We start from the raw sequence: 20,337 nt of genomic DNA on the forward strand, positions 1-20,337 counted from the left end.
ATGTCTTGGAAAATGTTTTACTTTCAGCTTCTGATATGTTCTGTTATGTTGCCAAGAAAACATGGCTGTAAGATAGTTCCAAATTATAGCATTCTTATTTTCTTTACACTCAACACAGTGTCCAAACGTTTTTTTGGAATTGGGGGCTATACTCGCCTACAATTATCATTATTTTTTTTTAAATGGAAAATACAAAGCTGGCATTAGTCTGTCTCCTGCAGGACCACAGAATCTGGCATGTTGAAATCAAACCCAATCATTCCATCACCTCCTCATCGGTCATTGGAGAGTCAGAAGAAAAGATACAAATACTGGTCAACCCATATGGCCATCTTGAGGTTTCTGGAATGGCCCTTTTAAGAAATTGCTCCTCTCCTTAAAGGGACACTGTCACCTGGATTTGGAGGGAACAATCTTCAGCCATGGAGGCGGGGTTTTTGATTCACCCTTTCCTTACCCGCTGGCTGCAATATTGGACTGAAGTTCATTCTCTGTCCTCCGTAGTACATGCCTGCACAAGGCAATCTTGCACAGCGCAGGCGTGTACTATGGAGGACAGAGAATGAACTTCAATCCAATATTGCAGCCAGCATGCAGCCAGCGGGTAAGGAAAGGGTGAATCAAACACCCAAAAACCCCGCCTCCATGGCTGAAGATTGTTCCCTCAAAATCCAGGTGACAGTGTCCCTTTAATTAAACCCGATAGAGCAGATCTTCTCTAATGTAACATGTAGGCAGTCTGACACTAACTTCGGGTATGTTCACAACAATTTGTGCACATATGGGAGAAATCTGCAAAATAAAGTGCCAGCAATATGATAGATAGAGCTATATATCTCCAAGTTTTTGCTCATTTATCAGGTAACGGAGGGCCTCTGCCCTATTGCTGCGAAATCTGAATTCTTTGAAACACTTGTTCACAATAATCGAGCAGTATTAATACAGCTTAAGTGAAATACCACAGATTATAGCTGTTTTTGCTGATGTGTTGGCAGGAAAAACAGCATAAAATTCATGCATTATTCCCAGTCATTAGTATGGGTGAAAGCTGCAGCAAAAACACTGAAAGATTTGAGATGCTGCAGATTTGCATCTGTGTAAATCTGCAAGGAAAGAAAGTATGCATGAGACTTCAGAAATCTCATTCACTTTGCTGGTACTAGAAACTCCTTCAGGGTTTGTGACAAAACTGCCCAGAAAGAACACGACAAAAAAAAAAAAAAAAAAAAATCGCAATGTGCACACAGTCCAAAACTTCTTATCACCAATAACGTGCTGACTCGATAGAATCAATGTGACAGGCCACGCTACTGCATAAATGCATTTAAAACCAATGACAGAATTGCTTTTTTTTTTTTTTGGCTCATCAACTTTTCACCTCTCTTGAAATTTTGTGTCCTGCTGTCACTCAAAACCACACCTTAGGGTATGTGCACACGTCAGGATTTCTTGCAGACATTTTCCTGACAAAAACTAGACATTTCTGCCAGAAATCCGCATGCGTTTTTTCCCAAATGCATAGAATTGCGGGAAAAACGCAGAAAATCCGCAAAAATAATGAACATGCTCATTTTTTTTACCGCAATGCGTTTTTTTCGCGGAAAAAAACGCATCCATGTGCACAAAACATGCAGAATGCATTCTAAATGATAGAATGCATAATGTATGCGTTTTTAATAAGTTTTTATAGCGAAAAAAAACGCGAAAAAACCTGAACGTGTGCACATAGCCTTATCCTCCAAAAACAAAGTCCTGCACTGGCGAGATTGTGATTCCATCAAAGTTATGGTTGTCGGGAAGAAAAAAAAAAAAAAAGATTGTCTTAATCCTAAAGATTGTAAAGACATCTGTATGAACAGATTGTGTGTACACCATTCTGTCAACCTCTTTCTAAATGCTGTAGTCTCTCACCTTCCACATATGCTTTGTTCCAGTGACGATCTCTGGAGGTGCAAGTCCTGAAGCCCATTAGCAGGACACTGATTGTCACATGAGTGCTGAAGCCAATTTTACACAGGTGCCAGAGACCCGGCGTCACTGCAGAAAGTGGGTATAAGGTCCAAGTGTTGGACAACCCCTTTAAGGTTTCACGGCACCATGAAGAGTGCCGTGTGCTTCCTACTATAGAGGCCATGTGCTTCTATAAAATCTCTATCTTTGATCTATAATGCTACAGTATGCAAGTGTAGGGATGTAAGGCAGATCCATAATGCAACCTTGTGCTCAAGGCCTGATGCCAAGACTTGCCAGATCTACAAAGTTGCGAGCATGCTCATATGCTAACAAGAGTGGCTTCAGCATGCTCGAATATCATGTTCTAGTCCCAGTGGCTGCATGTATCGTGGCTATTCGACAGCTGCAACACATGCAGGCACGGAGACTAAACATAGTATTCAAGCACGCCGATGATCCTGTTAGCACATGAGCGTGCTCGCCCATCACTAGTACTAATCATCTATCACTAATCTTTACGCTTGGCCTGGGACAACTCAAAGTCCCATGGATTCCAGTACCACCTTTATGCTGATGACACTCAGATCTACCTTTCTGGCCCAGATGTCACCTCTCTGCTCTTCAGAATCCCAGAGTGTCTATCAGCCATAGCCTCCTTCTTCTCCTCTCGCTTCCTCAAACTCAATGTGGACAAATCTGAACTCATCATCTTTCCTCCATCTCATAGATCTTCCTTACCTGACCCATCTATCGCAATTAACGACATCATGCTTTCCCCCGTACCCGAAGTCCGCTGCCTCGGAGTAACCCTTGACTCTGCCCTGTCCTTCAAACCGCATATCCAAGCTCTTTCCACCTCCTGTCGCCTCCAGCTCAAAAATATTTCCAGAATCCATCCTTTCCTCAACCGTCAATCTACTTGTGCATGCCCTCATCATCTCCCACATTGACTACTGCAACATCCTTTTCTGTGGCCTCCCTGCTAACACCCTTGGCACCTCTACAGTCCTTCCTTAACTCTGCTGCCCAACTAATTCATCTCTCTCCTCGCTACTCCTCCGCTTCCCCTCTGCAAATCTCTTCACTGGCTCCCATTCCCTCAGCGTATCCAGTTCAAATTACTAATACTGACCTACAAAGCCATCCACAACCTGTCTCCTCCATATATCTCTGAACTAATCTCCCAATATCTTCCCTCACGTAATCTCCAGTCCTCTCAAGACCTCCTTCTCTCCTCCACACTTATCCGCTCCTCACCCAACCACCTCCAAAACTTCTCCAGAATATCCCCCATCCTCTGGAATTCTTTGCCCCAACACATCCGACTATCAACCACATTCGGATCCTTCAGACGGAACCTGAAAACCCACCTCTTCAGGAAAGCCTACACCCTACACTGACCCCGCTGCCTCCTCACTACTACCGAAGCTACCGCCTCACCAACACCGGAGCTCCTACAACCCTCAACCTATTGTCTCCTTCCCCACCATCCTGTAGAATGTAAGCCCGCAAGGGCAGGGTCCTCGCCCCTCTGTATTAGTCTGCCATTGTTAGTTTGTTTACTGTAAGTGATATCTGTAATTCGTATGTAACCCCTTCTCATGTACAGCACCATGGAATCAATGGTGCCATATAAATAAATAATCAATGAATACTGACATTATGCCATATTTTTCCTCCAGAGTTTTTCAAGCAATCAAGAAAGATGCAAACATACCCAACAAGATCATTAAGAATTTCACGTTTCGGGGTTTTGGCTTTTTGTTTTTTTAAATCTTTTAATTACACAGGAATATAATACTTCCCGTCCGTTCCCAAATAAGTCTTGTTTATCGCCGAAGATAAAAATCCTTTAGAAATAAATCCGGTAAGGATTAATTCCTAGGCACCTTCTTGACAGAAAACAAACAAAAAAAAATTAAACAAACCCCCCCATGGAATTAGAAATATCAGAGATATTGGTTTATCACATACAGGCTCAGATCATGTCACATTTTTTGTTTTCCTAATGAAAAAGTTTTACATGTTCAAATCGGAGAGTGATCGAAGCCCTCGACTTATAAGGCGGACAGAAAAAAAAAAGGAACCTATTAAAAATGGTCGATATTCACATGAATGTAAACAAAAAAGGGACAAGAATTGCAGACAGTGTATACAATCTGAACAATATGAAAGCATCTTTTTTTCGAAGGCTTCATCTGAGAAAAAAAAAAAAAAAGAAATGTAACCTTCACAAACAGTGTCACAAATTTTGTACAATTAGATTTATAATACATCTCAAATCATTCTAGGAATGCACGCTAAAACTGCACACTACTTCAGTGAAAGAAAAAAGAAAATAGACTTTGTGCAATTTGCTGCCCAAAATGGCAGTGATCCCTGCATTGTATTTTTTTTTTATTATTTCAAAAGGATCTTAACCCCTTTTATCGCCAAAAGGTGTAGGCTAGCAAGGCTTGGCTGTTCTCCTCAAAGAGAGACCGGGTTAAGTAACAGTTACATATACATATAAAAAAAATTAAAATAATGAAAAAGGAAGGCAAAAATTGGCAAAACATCCAGCATCTCTAGAATTTTTTTTTTTTTTTGTAGTTTGTGTTGTAATTGGGTGGATGATAATGTCATGATTAAAAAAATGTTACTTTCTGTTGTTTTAATAAATATTCTGTTTCTGACATCTGCACTGACATGATTACAGAATGGTATCAAAGTAAACAACTGGGCCCGCAGCGGGCCACCGGGTGCGTGTGAAGTCCTTCCTCTCATTGCGTTTGGTATCCAGCCATACGATAGCCTGTTTGGTTTGTGATCAAGGTCCCATTCTGACCGGGGGTAGGTTGCACGCCATAATTTGGTCCCATCCATGCTGTTGCGGATGATGGTGTTTGACTGCGAACAAAAAAAGTTTTAATATAAGTGTAAGACATACTCACATTCAAACGTCATGTATGAAAACAAGTGTTACAGAAAGTGTTGGATTTGCTGACAGAAAGCGGATTTGCGTATGAATGCAGAAAGTAATTGATCTGTGTGGATGCGATGGATAAAAATGGTCGACAGTTTCTTTATATGAGGCCCACTGCACATAGTGCATTAACTTTTGCTTAGTCTAAGTGGGTGTTATTAGAGTTTTCACAGGAGGTGTGTACTTCTTCTCCCTGTGTGATGTGGACCAATCATAAGCAGGTAGCACCATACTAGAGAAAGAACACCTCCAATAGCTTAAGTTTCTCAGTGTGAGATGTAATGATAAAACTCTGATCTCTTTGTTGAACCTCCGCCATATAATAATAATCTTTAATTTTCTATTGCGCTAACATATTCCGCAGCGCTTTGCAGTTTGCATACATCATCGCGGTCCCAGATGGGGCTCACAATATAAATTCCCTATCACTATGTCTTTGGAATGTGGGAGCAAACCGGAGCACCAGGAGGAAACCCACGCAAACACGGGGAGAACATACAAACTCCTTGCAGATGTTGTCCTTGGTGAGATTTGAACCCAGGACTCCAGTGCTGCAATGCCACCATGATTAGAAAGTGCTGGATGATTAGAGCACAGCTTTCAGATAGGGTCTCTACAGGGAAAGACAGTACAGCTGAGTTTAGCTTTGTGACGTTACAAACCTTTATATCAGGTGTTCCTTTCATAGCACTGTCAACTCTGCTGTATTTCATCTCCAGAATGCCTCTCAAGAGAGGAGTCAGAATAATGTCTGTTGGGCTCAAACCATCTTGTAATCATTCTGCAATAAGTACAGAACTGGGTATTCTTACATCTCACACAGGCGCAACTTGCGACGTTCTCACTGCAAAGTGATTTCAAGTTTCCCTTAGCACAACAGACATAAGTGTGATAATGACATTCCAGGCAATCAGTTTCATGGGGTGGGAAGGCAGAGCTGACAGTGCTACTAGTGCACTTTTTAAATCATGTATGAGGTTAGTCCAGGATTATATCATTACATCTCACACACTGAGAAACCTAAGTTATTGGGCAACGTGCTCTTTCTCTAGTGTGTTGCTGCCGGCTTATGATTGGGCCACATCATACAGGGAGAAGAAGTACACGCTCCCCAGTGAAAACTCTCTGACTAGGGAGCTTTAAGCTTCTGAAGAAGCACGACATGACCAACCCTTTAACCCAGTTTCACCTGTACAGCAGTGCTCAGGTCATCGGTAGGCAGCCTGTAAAAGCAGTGTTGCTGCTGTTCATTCTCAGGACCAGTGGGGTCCCAGATACAGCATTAGGCCACTACATTATAAGGTGGTAATAACCACTTTAAAAATACTTCAATAAACATTTTGAAAACAGACAAATTAAATGAAGATAATAAAGAATTTGTGATTGCAATCATTTTCAGGAAGAAACTGAGTATTATCTGACAGAATTGCAGGGGTGTCAATACTTTTGGCCACAACTATATAAAAAGCGGGTGTCTTCAGCTTGTATGGATTGGACATGTCACGTGTGGAAACCCTGAAGTAGTTAAGATGTACCATGTGCACTTTAGCGGCTCTCATTCAGATGGATTCCAAAAGGAATCTTCCTGAAAGACGCCATGTGCATATAAGCCTTAGTTGGCTGCTTACTGGCCGCATGGAACTGGATATTCCTGCAGAGTAAATGCACAGCAGCCGTTCACAGATGCTATCACACAATCACTTACCTAAATCCCTGCTGATTCCATGCTTGGCCATATACTCCATAAGCAGGTACCTGCCAACCATTGGGCATATACTGGCCTATTTGCTGGGTACCACCATACCACTGCCCCCACTGTCCATAGGGAGGAGGAAAGCTAATTTGGCTTTGCTGAGGAACAAAAAAAAAAAAAAAAAGTTTGAGAAAAGCAGAACATAGTAAATTAATTTAACAATAGATGGTCCATAAATCTAGGTAATCCTGCATGCAAGAAAAACTGGTTAAATGGAATCGGTCAGTAGGATAAACCCCCTAAGCCATTTATATTAATATGAAGGTCGTAGGAAGGTGAATAAATTAGACCTTGATATCTGCAATCTGATGTCTTATTCTAGAGAAATTCATGTTTTTCTTATATGTGAATGAACGGTTAATATCCATGGGCCGGACAATGACCTGCAGGAGAATCTGCCTCCAGAGATTACTTTATATATAAAAAGGAGACATTACCAGTGTGAGACAAGTAACTAACACAGGATGGGAGAACTGAACTTAGTTTTCTTGCAAACACATTTGCTGCAGCTCCTAGATCTGCTGTATTACAATATATATATTGTCGACTGGCGATAGACACAAGGTTCTTTGGGGGATCTAGCTGCCTGTTTGGGTGACAACCACCACCTATTGTCAAGAAGTAAAAATTAGGGGGGTGGGGGTGGGTAAAGAGTCCAAAACGGCACTCAGAAACCAGTTGCTATGCCACTAGCGGTATAGCTAATTCGCAAGAAATTTTCTTTTTTCCTTGCGGATTTTCTATACCATTGGTAGCATAGCGACTAGTTTCTGAGCGCTGTTTTGGACTTTTACTATTTTGAAGCCGAGAGGAACCTGCAGATGTGTCAGTCAATCACACACAGCTCTGCAGTGAGATCAGCTCTGAGTTTACATGGTAACTCCTTCTTCATGTAAAACAAGCTCTGGAGGCAGAGTTATCTTCCAGGCAGTGTCCTTACATAAAGTGATAAACGAGGATTTATCCACAACAAGGCATCTGATATGAAACACACAGGTAGGACTGATTTCAACATTCTATAACCCATATAGCCCTAATTAATAGTTTAGATAGGTCAAATGTGGTGACAGATGCCCTTTAAGGCCACCTTCACATATTCAGTATTTGTAAGCCAAAACTTTTCCTCTGATTGTTCCACTCCTGGTTTTGGCTTACAATTACGGATATAAAATACTGACCAAATACGGATAGTGTGAACGTGGCCCAATAACGGAACACAATGGGAAATTACCTTACAGTTAGTGGCCCTCCCTACAAACCTTTGTAAACATGTGTGGTTGCATTAAAATACTTAGCAATTGTTGGTTCCCTGCACTCCTCATCTTTGAGTCCAGACAGGGACCAGTGTGGGGTCAGTGCGAATTATGGATGGAGCCTCAGAACGAGCCTCTATAGAGTGACATTATAGAAGTGACTTCTGGCCTACACATAACCCACTGAGTGATCCACCGAGAAAGGACTGAAGTCACACGAGTCAGAAGAGGACAAGGGCCACACTGGAAATGGGCAAGCTTTGTAATACAACTACACGAGGATTAAGAAATGACTGCTCAAACTAAGTCCCGCCACTCGGTGCGGCCAATCATTTATACAAACCTTCCCACCTGCTTGTTTTCCCTAAATCTACACCTCCCCTCTTAGATTGACAGCTCTCGCTTCATAGAGCCAGAGAAGGGTGGAGATGGAGGGAAACCAAGCAGGTGGGAAGGTGCATTTTAAATATTTGCCCATGCCATAAAGACAAAGAACTGAGCGCCTGAACTTGGTATGAAGGAGTCACTCTAAGGAATAAAAGTACAGTAGGTGGGAGGGCTTCTATAATACTTTGTCAAAAAAATGACTAATTAATGGTAGGTGTGCCATCTTTATTGGCTAACCATAGACACTAACGAAATGTCAATGCAGTAAAACAGGTTTGTTATCGAAGGGAGGTAGATTGGGGCGATGCCAGGAGTGAGACTTACAGGACAGTGCCCATGTAAGACTACGTTCACATGTCCAGAAACCATCCGTTATAATGGTCCAGCAGCAACTCTAACATAAAAGTTGTGCAGAGTCAACTTAGTTTTTTTAAGCGGACAAAAAAAAAAAAGATTGCGACTGAATTTTTTTTTTTTTTAAACATTGAAGTCTATTCTTATTTTTTTGTATAGCACCATTAATTCTATGGAAAACAACATTAAATAGACACCCTTTTTTTCCCTTCCATCTGTAACAGATGCGATTTTTGCTTAGAATGGATGGTTACCTGACACTTCACATGTCCAGTAATCATCTGAATGAAACTGATCCATAGACTTCAATGTTAAAGAAACAGATTCGGTCGCAATCCGCTTTTTACAAAAAAGTTGTGTCTGCAAAGATAATGGATTGGTGCTGGATCTGCGTCTAATGGCTGATTACTGGATGTGTGAATGCAGCCCAACAGGTCATAGTCCTGGAGCAGGTCCAGGTGTCAGTGAGCGGGTCGGTCTCATCCGTGTGCTCGGATTTACATTTCAGGATCAACGCTTCTAAATCTGTCGCACTGTGACCAAGTCTACAGAGGTGTTCAGCCGTCAGTCTGTATACGGTGCCATGCCACTGGTTACTCACATGCCCCGTACACGACAGTCACATAACAGAGAATATCTTACCTGTTGCACAGTATTCAGCATGTCGGGCGTCTCTTTGCCCCAGTAACATTTTACCACGTGACCTTCAATGGTGGTCCCATTCACACTGACTATAGCATGAGCTGCACTTTCATGAGCATTAAACCTATAGACACAAGATTTGCTTAATTACACCCGGTATTCTGTGTGACTAGTATGACAAAAACAACAAAAAACTCATGATTCATTTTGCTTTTTAACATATGGTTGGCTTTGAAGAAGATTAAAAGGGTGGATTGTCCCCAGATGAGGTGGTGCCAGCAGATAACTGCAGACCCGAAGTCATCAGCCCGGGTCACCACCAGTAAATAAGCAGCGGCAGATTACCCCTGTAAAGGCCATTTTAAAATTGAAGGTCTAGTCTTCAACTAGGCAGACAATATGACAGTACTGGGGGTTTGCCTCATGGGGTGTCACCTATACCAGGCACTATACAATAATCTGATGGAGGGAAAATTAACAGCATTAAAGTGTGTTGTGTGTTGCCAAGATTGTTGAATGTTTCCAATATCAACTACAGACCAGAAAATGCACAAACTAAGTCACAAGAGTCTGTAGATTATACCCATGTATGATAATCTGATATTTCCATGTGTATAGATTCTTGTGACACCACAATGTAAGATGTAGACAATTACTAAAACCAGTCAAATTCAGAATTAAAAGGTTTTTTGCCAACACTCCATCAAAACACAGACTGACTTCCCCAATCTCCAATAGTCAGAACGTTTGTATCCTGAAATGGCAAGCAGCAAGAAACAGCAACTGAACTGATAAGTAAATGTCATATTTTGCTTTAAATTCAGCTTAAAAAATAATCGTCTGAACTTACCGTACAAACGAGTACCCTTTATCTGGGAAGACACGGACCTCCATTATTTGGCCGAAAGGAGAGAAGGTCTGACGCATGAGTTGTTCTAGGACAGGGACATAAGGTTAGATGCATGACCCTCCTGCACAGAGCCCACAGATTAGCAATCAAGTGCAGGGCGCCTACCTGTTAACCCGGATGTGACGCCTCCACAGTACACGGTGCAGTTGCTCGGGCTGGACTGGTTCACCACTTCTTCATAGGACAACTGTTTTGTATTGGCTGAAAGGGAAGCCGGAATTTATGGTTTTGTTTTACACAGAATTAAAAGGAACATGGCAGGCGATTCATGGTGCCCCAACTGTATGCAGCTTGTACCGGTTGCCTGGCTGCGGGATTTCAGTCAGGTATATTAACCTCTGAAACAACCCAGCATTGCAGAGAAAATATAACTTGAAGATCTGACCAGAGACCAGACTACAAAAACCAAACCAGTCTAGTTTTGCTACAAAATGCTAGTACTGTAATATGCCTCAGATTTTAATCCACGCCCCGTGCAGTCTCCACACGGCACTTACATTCATAGGTGCTCTTTGGAGCTGGTGGTTTTCTTGTGGCCCAGTTAGTTCTTATCTGTCGACCTCCAAGCCACTGCCCTCCCATTTGTGCAATGGCATTTTCTGCATCCTGTGGACATAATGAAAAAAAGGGTGATAATGACTGTCTACTAGAGATGAGTGAACCTGAAAGTAAGAGTTCTGAGGGAAGGTCGGGCGCGGCGAGGGAAGGCCGGGCGCGGCGAGGGAAGGCCGGGCGCGGCGAGGGAAGGCCGGGCGCGGCGAGGGAAGGCCGGGCGCGGCGAGGGAAGGCCGGGCGCGGCGAGGGAAGGCCGGGCGCGGCGAGGGAAGGCCGGGCGCGGCGAGGGAAGGCCGGGCGCGGCGAGGGAAGGCCGGGCGCGGCGAGGGAAGGCCGGGCGCGGCGAGGGAAGGCCGGGCGCGGCGAGGGAAGGCCGGGCGCGGCGAGGGAAGGCCGGGCGCGGCGAGGGAAGGCCGGGCGCGGAGAGGGAAGGCCGAGCAAGAGGATTTTCCAACTCTAAAATTGGGGTTCCCCTTGTTTTCAATGGGGTTCCGGTAACAGTTCTGGTACCAGAAGCCGAACTTCCAAGGGTCCTCTCATCCCTAGTGTTTACAGCTCATGGCAAGACAACTGGATAAAAATGAAAACATACCCATTTATTGAAGAAGGACACAAAGCCGTAGCCCTTAGATTTTCCTGTTGTCATGTCCTTTACCACCCGCGCATCTCTGAAATGAAGAACAACTTTCATTTAACGAGGAAACCAAGACTAGAGAAACATATAGAGATAAAGGGAAGCAAAATCACAACAGACCACACAGTGCCCCTGAAATTACTCTTCCATCTTTTATGACGTAGCCAAAGAAGGAAGTGTCGGCAAATGAAAAATGGTAAAGCGGTCCTTTTAACTCTCTCTATGTGGAAGCGGAGACTAAACACTTCTAACTAAAGCAAGAGGAGGGGGATCAATGACACTAAATCAGGTGTACATGCAAATCAACCAGGTCTAAGGACACATGGACACATACTACAGCTGCTCCCACTCACAACATGGCTACTTCCACATCAAGCATGGGCTAAAGCAAGCGGCTGAAAATCGGGTCTTATTTTAAGACTAGTTTATACACCTCCGGAGTCACATGACTTCTATGTTATCTCTTTCAGTGCAGAAGAGACCTGCAACAATGGTGCTCTGCAGACCACCCCAGCTGTGAAAAAGCTAAACCATGCAATTTTCATCCTGCTCATCGCAAACATATTCTAAAATTACTCAATGGAAATAATAAAACGGAAACTAGGAAAAATGATATATTATATATAATATGTATGTAAAAAAAATAGGAATGAAAAAAAAGGGCATACGTGGCCTGTTAACTGAATTCTCAGGTCAATGCGTTAACCCCCTTTTTGGTCTGTGGCCAGCTGTAAATTTTGAGAAATTAAATATTAAAAGCCAGTTAACAGTAAGAAAAGAAAAAAAATGCAATAGTGAAAATTATTTTTCAGAGAGGTTTGGAGAACGCAGTATGTAAGCTAGAGGACATTCAAGTTACACAGTAAAGGCTGAAGAGGCTGGGTTCGGGGGTTGTTACTTACGATATTCTCCCAAAGGGTCCAAAGGCAGCTTTTATGTCATCGGTTGTTATCTCGGGGCTCAAATCACCAACAAAAACATGGAAATGATCTTGTTGGGAGAAGGAGATGGGAACAGGGTGAAAGGGGAAAACAACAGTTTCACATTTACAAGTCTGATAAATGACATCTATTCAGCTGATCTCTGAGCGGCAGTAACACTACAGTATGACACAAAGTGAGGATTTAGCAGAGCCGGCAGGAGAACCGGCAAAAATAAAGATATTAGCCCCAAATTAGATACCAGATTTATCTCATCTTACTAACCAATGCCCCAATACAAGTTGTTACAAGGAGGACAAGAGATAGGAGAGGGAAAGGCGGGTACGGCCCCGAAGTACAGGTGTGTGCTACACAGTGGCAGAGCAATGTCCGCTATAGAGGTCTGCGGAAGGACGAAGGGTCACGGATCAAGACTAAAAGCCATGTCATAGTAATGGTGCTGCAAGTGCCAGGATGAAGGACGCCAAGTGTTCTGATGGCTGCACCTCGGAGCAGAAGGAATGAACATGGGGACAGATGACTACTGAGCATTACCATCTACAGTGCCGGCAAGTCAGACGCAGAGAAGTAATACGACAGCCCGATGGTTATTGTATTCAGCAATAATTCATTCTCCCAAGGCTACTAACCAGCAATTCACTGGACCAATAAAGGGAAAGCATTTTCCACTCTTCGTAGGATAGGGGTCAGACATGGCACCCCCACATTCAGATGGCATATATCCAGCCACCGCTGGAGCGGAGAGTGTATGGAGGGCAGGATCCCCCATTTACGGATTACTGATTTAGGGTGACAGCTGTTGTCTTCTGCGCCATACATGGCTTACATCTGGCCAGAGGTGAGACTGCTCTGGGGTCACCGGGTGATAAACATCTATCCCAGGATAGGTCAGCGCTGATCAAGCACATGGAAACAATGCTACGTTTTCATGATACACCAAGAAATATAACATTTAAAGGGAATCTGTCAGCAGGTTATTGCTATGTAATCTGACGACTGATTGATGCAGGGGTTAAAACACTGAATTCAAGGATGTGTCACTTATCAGGCCGTGTGCTCTTTACTTACTATGAAGGGTTTATCACTAGGTCATGATCATTGCTGTGACTAGTGCCAAGTCGTCAGACTCCGCCCTTTCCTGTAATAAGCAGCTCACTGTCTACAGACTATGTACATACAGAGCCTGGTGTGGGCGGAACTCTGCTGCATGCTACATCTAAGAGCTCTGTGTCACAACTGCTGCACCCAGTCATCTAAGTGACACATTGCTGGAATCAGGGTCTCTTTTTCCTACATTATGCTGCTCTCAGATGAACTAGCAAAAACATGGTGACAGATCTTCCTGATTAAAGGGAACCCGTCAGCAGGATTGTGCTCAGTAACCTACAGACAGTGTCAGGTCGGCGCCATTATACTGAATAAAATGATACCTTGGTTGATTATATCCGTTTTATGGTTGTTCTGTAATCTTTATTTCCAGTTTATGATTTTCTTGTGCTCCGTGTCGGCCTGTGGGGGGGGTCTTCATATGGTACTCTGATTAGGTATTCATAATGTAGACTGCTGATAGGTGGGTGATCACTGACCGGCCCCCTAGTTTGCCTAATGAATACTATCATATATCGACTATAAAAAAAAACAAAAAAAAAAACGCTTCTGCAGACAGGTGCCGGCCGTGGCCCCTGCGCTGCAGCATAATTGCATAGTCACTGTGCACTTTGGCCGGGTTCACACTGCGTTATGGGCGTCCGTTAGACGGACTACGTTACACCGCAGCATAAACGCGGTGTAATGTAGTCCGTTAAGCCGCCATTAACTCCAATGTTGGACGCATCGCTATCGCACGCCACAATGGGCGTGCGCTAGGGATGTGCCATCATTGAGTGACGGACCCTGAGACGCGGGCTGCAGCGTTTCCGGGTCAGTCACTGCTAGCACAGATAGAGCTAGCAGATGCTCTATCTGCGCTAGCGCAATGGAGAATGTCGGCACTTGAGTCAGCGGCCCGTTCACGTATGTGTTGAACGGGCTGCTGTTTAACGCAATGTGAACCCGGCCTAAATCCCTTTTTTCAGATTTACTTGAGCGAGGAAAAAAAAGGAAAAAAAGAAAAGTCATTTTGAAAATGGTGCCTGCACAGTAGCAGCTATTGGCTTGTATAGATCCGGCATCTGCTGTTGTGCAATCTTGCTGGAGACGAAAAGAAAAAAATGTCCTCCCCTAAGAAGGCGCCGCCCGCACAAGCGCAACACCAGCTGTTGGCGATCTCCGAGAGCTGCTACTGTGCATGTGCAGCCATCTTGGTGGAGGACATTCTTTCTGCGCAGCAGCAGCTATCGGATCGGGAAAAAAAAGGATTAAGTGCACAGTAACCATGCGATTATGCTGCTGCGCAGGGGCCACGCCGGCACTTGTCTGCAGAGGTTTTTTTTTTTTTTAATTCAGCATGTCATTATGCAAACTAGGAGGCGGGTCAGTGAGGTATCAGTGACCAGTCAGCAGTCTGCATTATGAATATATAGTCAGAGCACCACATACCCCAAACCCACCTTAGGGCACGAGCATCTCATTAACTACAAACTGAAAATAAAGATTAAACAACAACCACAAGACGGATTTCATCACCCAGGTATCATTGTAACCAGTATAACGGCGCCGACCTGACACTGTCTGTAGACTACTGTGCACAATCCTAATGACAGGTTCACTTTAAACGAGCACTGCTAATATTTTTTTCTTAACTAAACCAGTGTAAATGTGTATGTAATGTAATGTAAGAGTGTTAAGGTCTGTGCACACGTTGCGGATTTTGCTGCATATTTACAGCAGTTTTTCATGCGTTGTACAGTACCATGTAAACCAAATCCGCTGTGCCCATGCAGTGGAAAAAAACGTGCAGAAATGCAACGGTGTATTTTCCGCAGCAGGGCAATTCTTTGTGCGGAATCCGCAGCATTTTACACCTGTTCCATTATAGGAATCCGCAGGTGTAAAACCGCAGGCGAAATCCGCACAAAATCTACGCAAAATCCGCACGTAAAATGCAGGTCATTTTACCTGCAGATTCTGCGGAAAAATCCGCAATTGAAGCCGCAACATGTGCACATACCCTTAACCCCTTCAAGAGCCCAGCTTTTTTCGGTTTTGCTCCCCTCCTTCTCAGAGCCATAACTTTTTTATTTTTCCGTAAATATGGCCATATGTGAGGGCTTATATTTTGCGGGCCGAGTTGTACTTTTGAACTACATGATTGGTTTTAGCATGTCATGTACTAGAAAACGGGAAAAAAATTGCAAGTGTGGTGAAATTGCAAAAAGTGCAATCCCACACTTGTTTTTTTGTTTGGCTTTTTTTGCTAGGTTCACTAAATGCTAAATCTGACCTGCCATTATGATTCTCCAGGTCTTTACGAGTTCATAGACACCAAACATGTCTACGTTCTTTTTTATCTAAGTGGTGACAAAAAGTTCCAATCTTTGCTTAAAATTTTTTTTTTAAAATTGCGCAACTTTCTGGTACCCGTAGCGTCTCCATTTTTCGTGATCTGGGGTCGGGTGAGAGCTTATTTTTTGCGTGCCGAGCTAAAGTTTTTATTGATACCATTTTGGTGCAGATACCTTCTTTTGATCGCCCATTATTACATTTTAATGCAATGTCGCGGCGACCAAAAAAAACAACTGGCACTTCAAATTTTTTTCTCGCTACGCCTTTAGTAATCAGGTTAATCCTTTTTTTTAATTGATAGATCGGGCGATTCTGAACGCGGCGATACCAAATATGTGTATATTTGATTTTTTTCTTGTTTTATTTAGAATGGGGCGAAAGGGGGGGTGATTTAAACTTATATTTTTTTTCATATTTTAATTTTTTTACTTTTGCCATGCTTCAATAGCCTCCCATGGGAGACTAGAAGCTGGCACAACTTGATCGGCTCAGCTACATTGGAGCGATGCTCAGATCGCCTTTATGTAGCTAAATTACAGCACTGCTATGAGGGCCGACCACAGGGTGGCGCTCACATCAATCCGGCATCAACAACCATAGAGGTCTTCAATAGACCTCTGGTTGTCTTGCCAACGCATAGCTGACCCCTGATCACATGATGGGGGTCTGCGATGAGCTCATTTCCGGCCCGGTGGTCGGAAGCGCTAGTTAAATGCCGCTGTCAGCGTTTGACAGCGGCATTTAACTAGTTAATAGCATGAGGTGGATCGCGATTCCACTCGCCGCTATTGCGGGCACATGTCAGCTGTACAAAACAGCTGACATGGCCCAGCTTTGACCGCCGGAGCTTGCATCAAAGCAGGGGATCTGACCTTGGACGTACTATCCCGTCCGAGGTCAGAAAGGGGTTAATATGCTCACCAATCACAGCCTCGCCGTTTTTTCAGCGCTTCTTCGGTCCACTTCTTTAATTCTGACTGGCCGGCTCACTGATCTATGTGCGAGCCAGAAGTCTATTTTACAATGAAACCTCGATCTGATCCATCACAGACTTACACCGTAAAAGCGACATCCGGCTCACACGTGAACCGGCAAGTCAGAAAGAAAGAAGAGGAGCAGCGCTGTAAACCAGGGAAGACAGATCGGTGAGTAAATTAACACACGTACACACATTTACAGAGGTTTAGCAAATTAAAAAAAAACAATTATTGAGAGTGCTATCTTTAAAAGGTGAGAAATGCCCTATAAGCTAGTTTTCCCTGCATGGTAACTGAGGCATCTTCACCTTTTCTCATATGTACAGCGTCCTGGAATTAAGGGCGCTTTGTAATAAATAATTTACCTCCTTAATACATTGAAGTGGCTCCAAAGGTAGCGCTTCATTTCAGGTAAACCCCCAGGACATGCTCATCTGCTTCAGTATTAGTGCGTTAATTATTAGATTATAGTCTTTCCCCTCTGTTCTTGCAGTCACTGAAATCAGATTCCCATGTCCTGCCTTCACGGGGAATGAATGCTCATACACAGCAGAAAATTGATATTGCTCAAAATAGAATTGAGAAATATAAAATCAGCATGACAATACCTTCTGCTTCAAGGACAGGCTTTATTCATGAATTAGGAATTGCGCCTCCTGGCTCCTTACAGCACCCCATAGCCTCCATAGGTTAGAGGAGCACGTGAACACCTGCTCTTTCCATAGACGCTCCACAACTGCGGTGTAATATGGCACCACACGTAGATTAATAATCCAGAGACACCAATGTTATGGCAGTGTAAGCTAGGGTTACAGGACTGGCGGGGTCCACTGAACGTACTCAATGATCCCGCTGCTGCCCAAGTAACTGAGAAGAAAGCAGCTCGGGTGGGTGATGGCAGAAGAGAGGAGTGGAAAGGAAGCCTGACTTTTGCTGGTCACCCGAAAAAGACTGAATTTTTATCTGTAAGAAGACACAATTACCTTGAGAACGCAGTGCGCTGACAACCGAACTACCTGATGACAAAGATTAGATTTGTTCTTAAATATATTATAGCACAAACACGACAAAACAAGTCATCTACGGCAGCGTTTCTCAACCCTCTTGTTTTCTATCAAGTGCCTCCATTCTGTTCCTTTCTTTTTTTTTCTTCTTTCAATAAAGTCAATGAAGCTAGGAATGACTACCCAGGACGTTCCGTAGACACAGTACTACTATGTTTGGGTTGAGAAACGCTGATCTAATCATTATCAAAGTATTGCGCTAATAAATGACAGTTCTTCGATAGCTACTTTTACTTGCTACGGTAATAATCTACGGCAGGTAGACGAGCGGAGGGAAACTTACTATTTGCGTCTTTCTTCTGGCTGCTAGGAGTGGTTGCCCAGTTGACTTTGACTTCCTATGGGAAGGAGAGGAATACAGAAAATAGGGATCATCAGAAAATAATGTATCTGTAGGAGAAATATTATAGATATATTGAGTTTACCTTGCCCATTATTTTGCGACCGTTCATAGCAGCTAGAGATGCAGCAGCATGGCGGTGCTCAAAGAACTCCACAAAACAGTAAGGGTCGTTACCAGCAGTCTGTGGAGTAAGTAAAGAAAAACATTAGAAGCGGAAACCATAGAAAACCGCAGTGTTCACAGAGTGGCATGACGCATGATTAAAGGGGTCCACCAGGACTTAGCTGCCATCAATATCACCTCGAAGGGGGTCTGACCCAAGTGTCTCTGCTACTGTGGTGGCTGGTGGTACACAGAGCGGAACACCTCTGCCCCCCTACACTGCGTAGTGGGCATTTTCAGGCCTGCAGTTCAGCCGCCATTGAAGTGAAAGGGATTGACCATCAATGTAAGTTCTTGACCGCTTCTGTAAGGAGAGCCTACCACAATCTTCCAGCATCAGCTCCAGCACGACAACTATACCAGTAAATATAGTTATAGCAAGCTTAATAATGGCCCCCGATTCTGTGGAGGCTCGAGGTGTAGGACATGACCCTTTGCAGATGGATAACAGGAAAAGATCAGGAGTGTTTGGAGAGCTCCCTGCGGAGTACACAAGAGGGTTCCTGATCAGTAACTGTCACAAGATTGTATGAAATATAATATGATTTTGGAGTTTGCCTGTCAGACCCATGCTGCGGGCTAAAAAACCCTCCCTTCCCTCTGTGTTTCTGAGATGTGTGTGTAGAAAAGGTTTTATTGCTCTGGCCATAAATTCCAGGCTAGGAGCAACTTACTCGCCCCCCTCCCATCTGTTCTAGCTAGGACTGGGATAGAAGTTCTCCAAAATCCATGAGGGTCTTTGTTCTAATATGATAAGATTCTGGGCCACCGACTTGGGCTAGGAGAATAATAAATACATATTGCTAACGTCCATCGGCGGATCTGGCCGCCACTGTAAGCAGGAGCCTCCAAGTCCAACAGGGACAGAGTACGGATTTCTCTGAAACTGAGTGTCCCTACTAGCCTGAATTTAGTATCTATAGAGAGCAAATCTTAATACAAGATGAATGCTGGGTGTGTTATGTTTCTGACATGTTCTGAAGCGGAGATACAGGCATTAGACAAACTTGTGTGAAATTTACAAAGACTGAAGAGAGAGGAGGGTCAGGGTAAACCAGCCCTATTGGGTGATGTCACGGGCTGCGGTTTATAAGTTTCTGCCAGGCCCCAGCAGTTAGTTTTGACCTGAGGAGCCTGACTGCCAGTCCTCCTGATGCATTGGGACATATGGGAACTAGCCTGGTTGCCTGCAATGCTCTGAACACATGTAAGTGTTGATTTCTCATGTAATCCCTGTTTTTTTTATAATTACCTTTGTACATATTTTCAATTGTCTCATATTGTAACATCTTTATATAACTTTTTATAAACACTGCCTTAAACCTTTGATGGAGTATAATATTTAATACTAGATTCGTTCTTCTGCTCTAAAACGTACCCTAAGTCTTCTGAAGGGAATTACGCTACTATTTTGGGTTAGCTTCGGACCCGTTTACTCGAAGCTGGTGGCAGCATACCTTTGTACTGGCTAGTTGGGAGTCGTTGTAGCGACTGCGGCGTTGATAATTATTGTTCCTGCCTGAGCGGGAGCATTTATATCACCTCGCTGCAGCGTGCCCAATAGCCAGTACATAGCAGGCAGCCTTTCTGGCGACTAATTATCCCAGGTGCAGTACCTAGTCTGACCTAAGGGTAAGGGGGGCGCCAGAGAGCTGCAAGTTTCAAGTGGAACTGTAAGCGGGATATACATAAATCCCTGCAGTTCGTGGTATATTGAAGAGCAGTGGGATACCTAAAATAAGCCCCTGCTGTAAACTAAGAGGTCAATAGCCTTGTGTGTGTTTTATCATCACATTGTAGCAGTGGAGGGATAACTAAGATAAGCCCCCCTGCACATGTGATAGCCGTCTGTTGGCCTAAAGTCACCCCGATCCGTGACGTAGGGGTGACGGTCACATTGTGAATCGTGACAAACTGGTGGCAGCGGTGTGGATTCATGACAGTAACCTAGAGCAGAGAATTGCTATACAAGTACCCGGAGAGCTGCTGGATGTGGCCAC

The 20,337-nt window shown here is 43.8% G+C and overlaps 1 protein-coding gene across 1 annotated transcript in view; it reads right to left on the reverse strand.

Annotated features, from left to right (window-relative positions):
- Window positions 1-3,902: 3,902 nt before the first annotated feature.
- The window catches only part of TIA1 (TIA1 cytotoxic granule associated RNA binding protein), a 36,533-nt gene continuing 20,098 nt past the window's right edge, over window positions 3,903-20,337 (reverse strand). The window contains exons 3-13 of the mRNA XM_069766540.1: window positions 18,258-18,356; window positions 18,116-18,170; window positions 17,752-17,784; window positions 12,309-12,396; window positions 11,365-11,440; window positions 10,715-10,823; window positions 10,323-10,418; window positions 10,158-10,242; window positions 9,308-9,431; window positions 6,624-6,769; window positions 3,903-4,842 (exon numbers count right to left, since the gene is read on the reverse strand). Coding sequence (XP_069622641.1) covers window positions 4,716-4,842; window positions 6,624-6,769; window positions 9,308-9,431; window positions 10,158-10,242; window positions 10,323-10,418; window positions 10,715-10,823; window positions 11,365-11,440; window positions 12,309-12,396; window positions 17,752-17,784; window positions 18,116-18,170; window positions 18,258-18,356 — 1,038 coding nt within the window. The 3' untranslated portion in view covers window positions 3,903-4,715. The remainder of the gene's footprint in view (window positions 4,843-6,623; window positions 6,770-9,307; window positions 9,432-10,157; window positions 10,243-10,322; window positions 10,419-10,714; window positions 10,824-11,364; window positions 11,441-12,308; window positions 12,397-17,751; window positions 17,785-18,115; window positions 18,171-18,257; window positions 18,357-20,337) is intronic.

This window comes from Ranitomeya imitator, chromosome 4, assembly GCF_032444005.1.
Source record: "Ranitomeya imitator isolate aRanImi1 chromosome 4, aRanImi1.pri, whole genome shotgun sequence".
Classification (NCBI taxonomy): domain Eukaryota; kingdom Metazoa; phylum Chordata; class Amphibia; order Anura; family Dendrobatidae; genus Ranitomeya; species Ranitomeya imitator.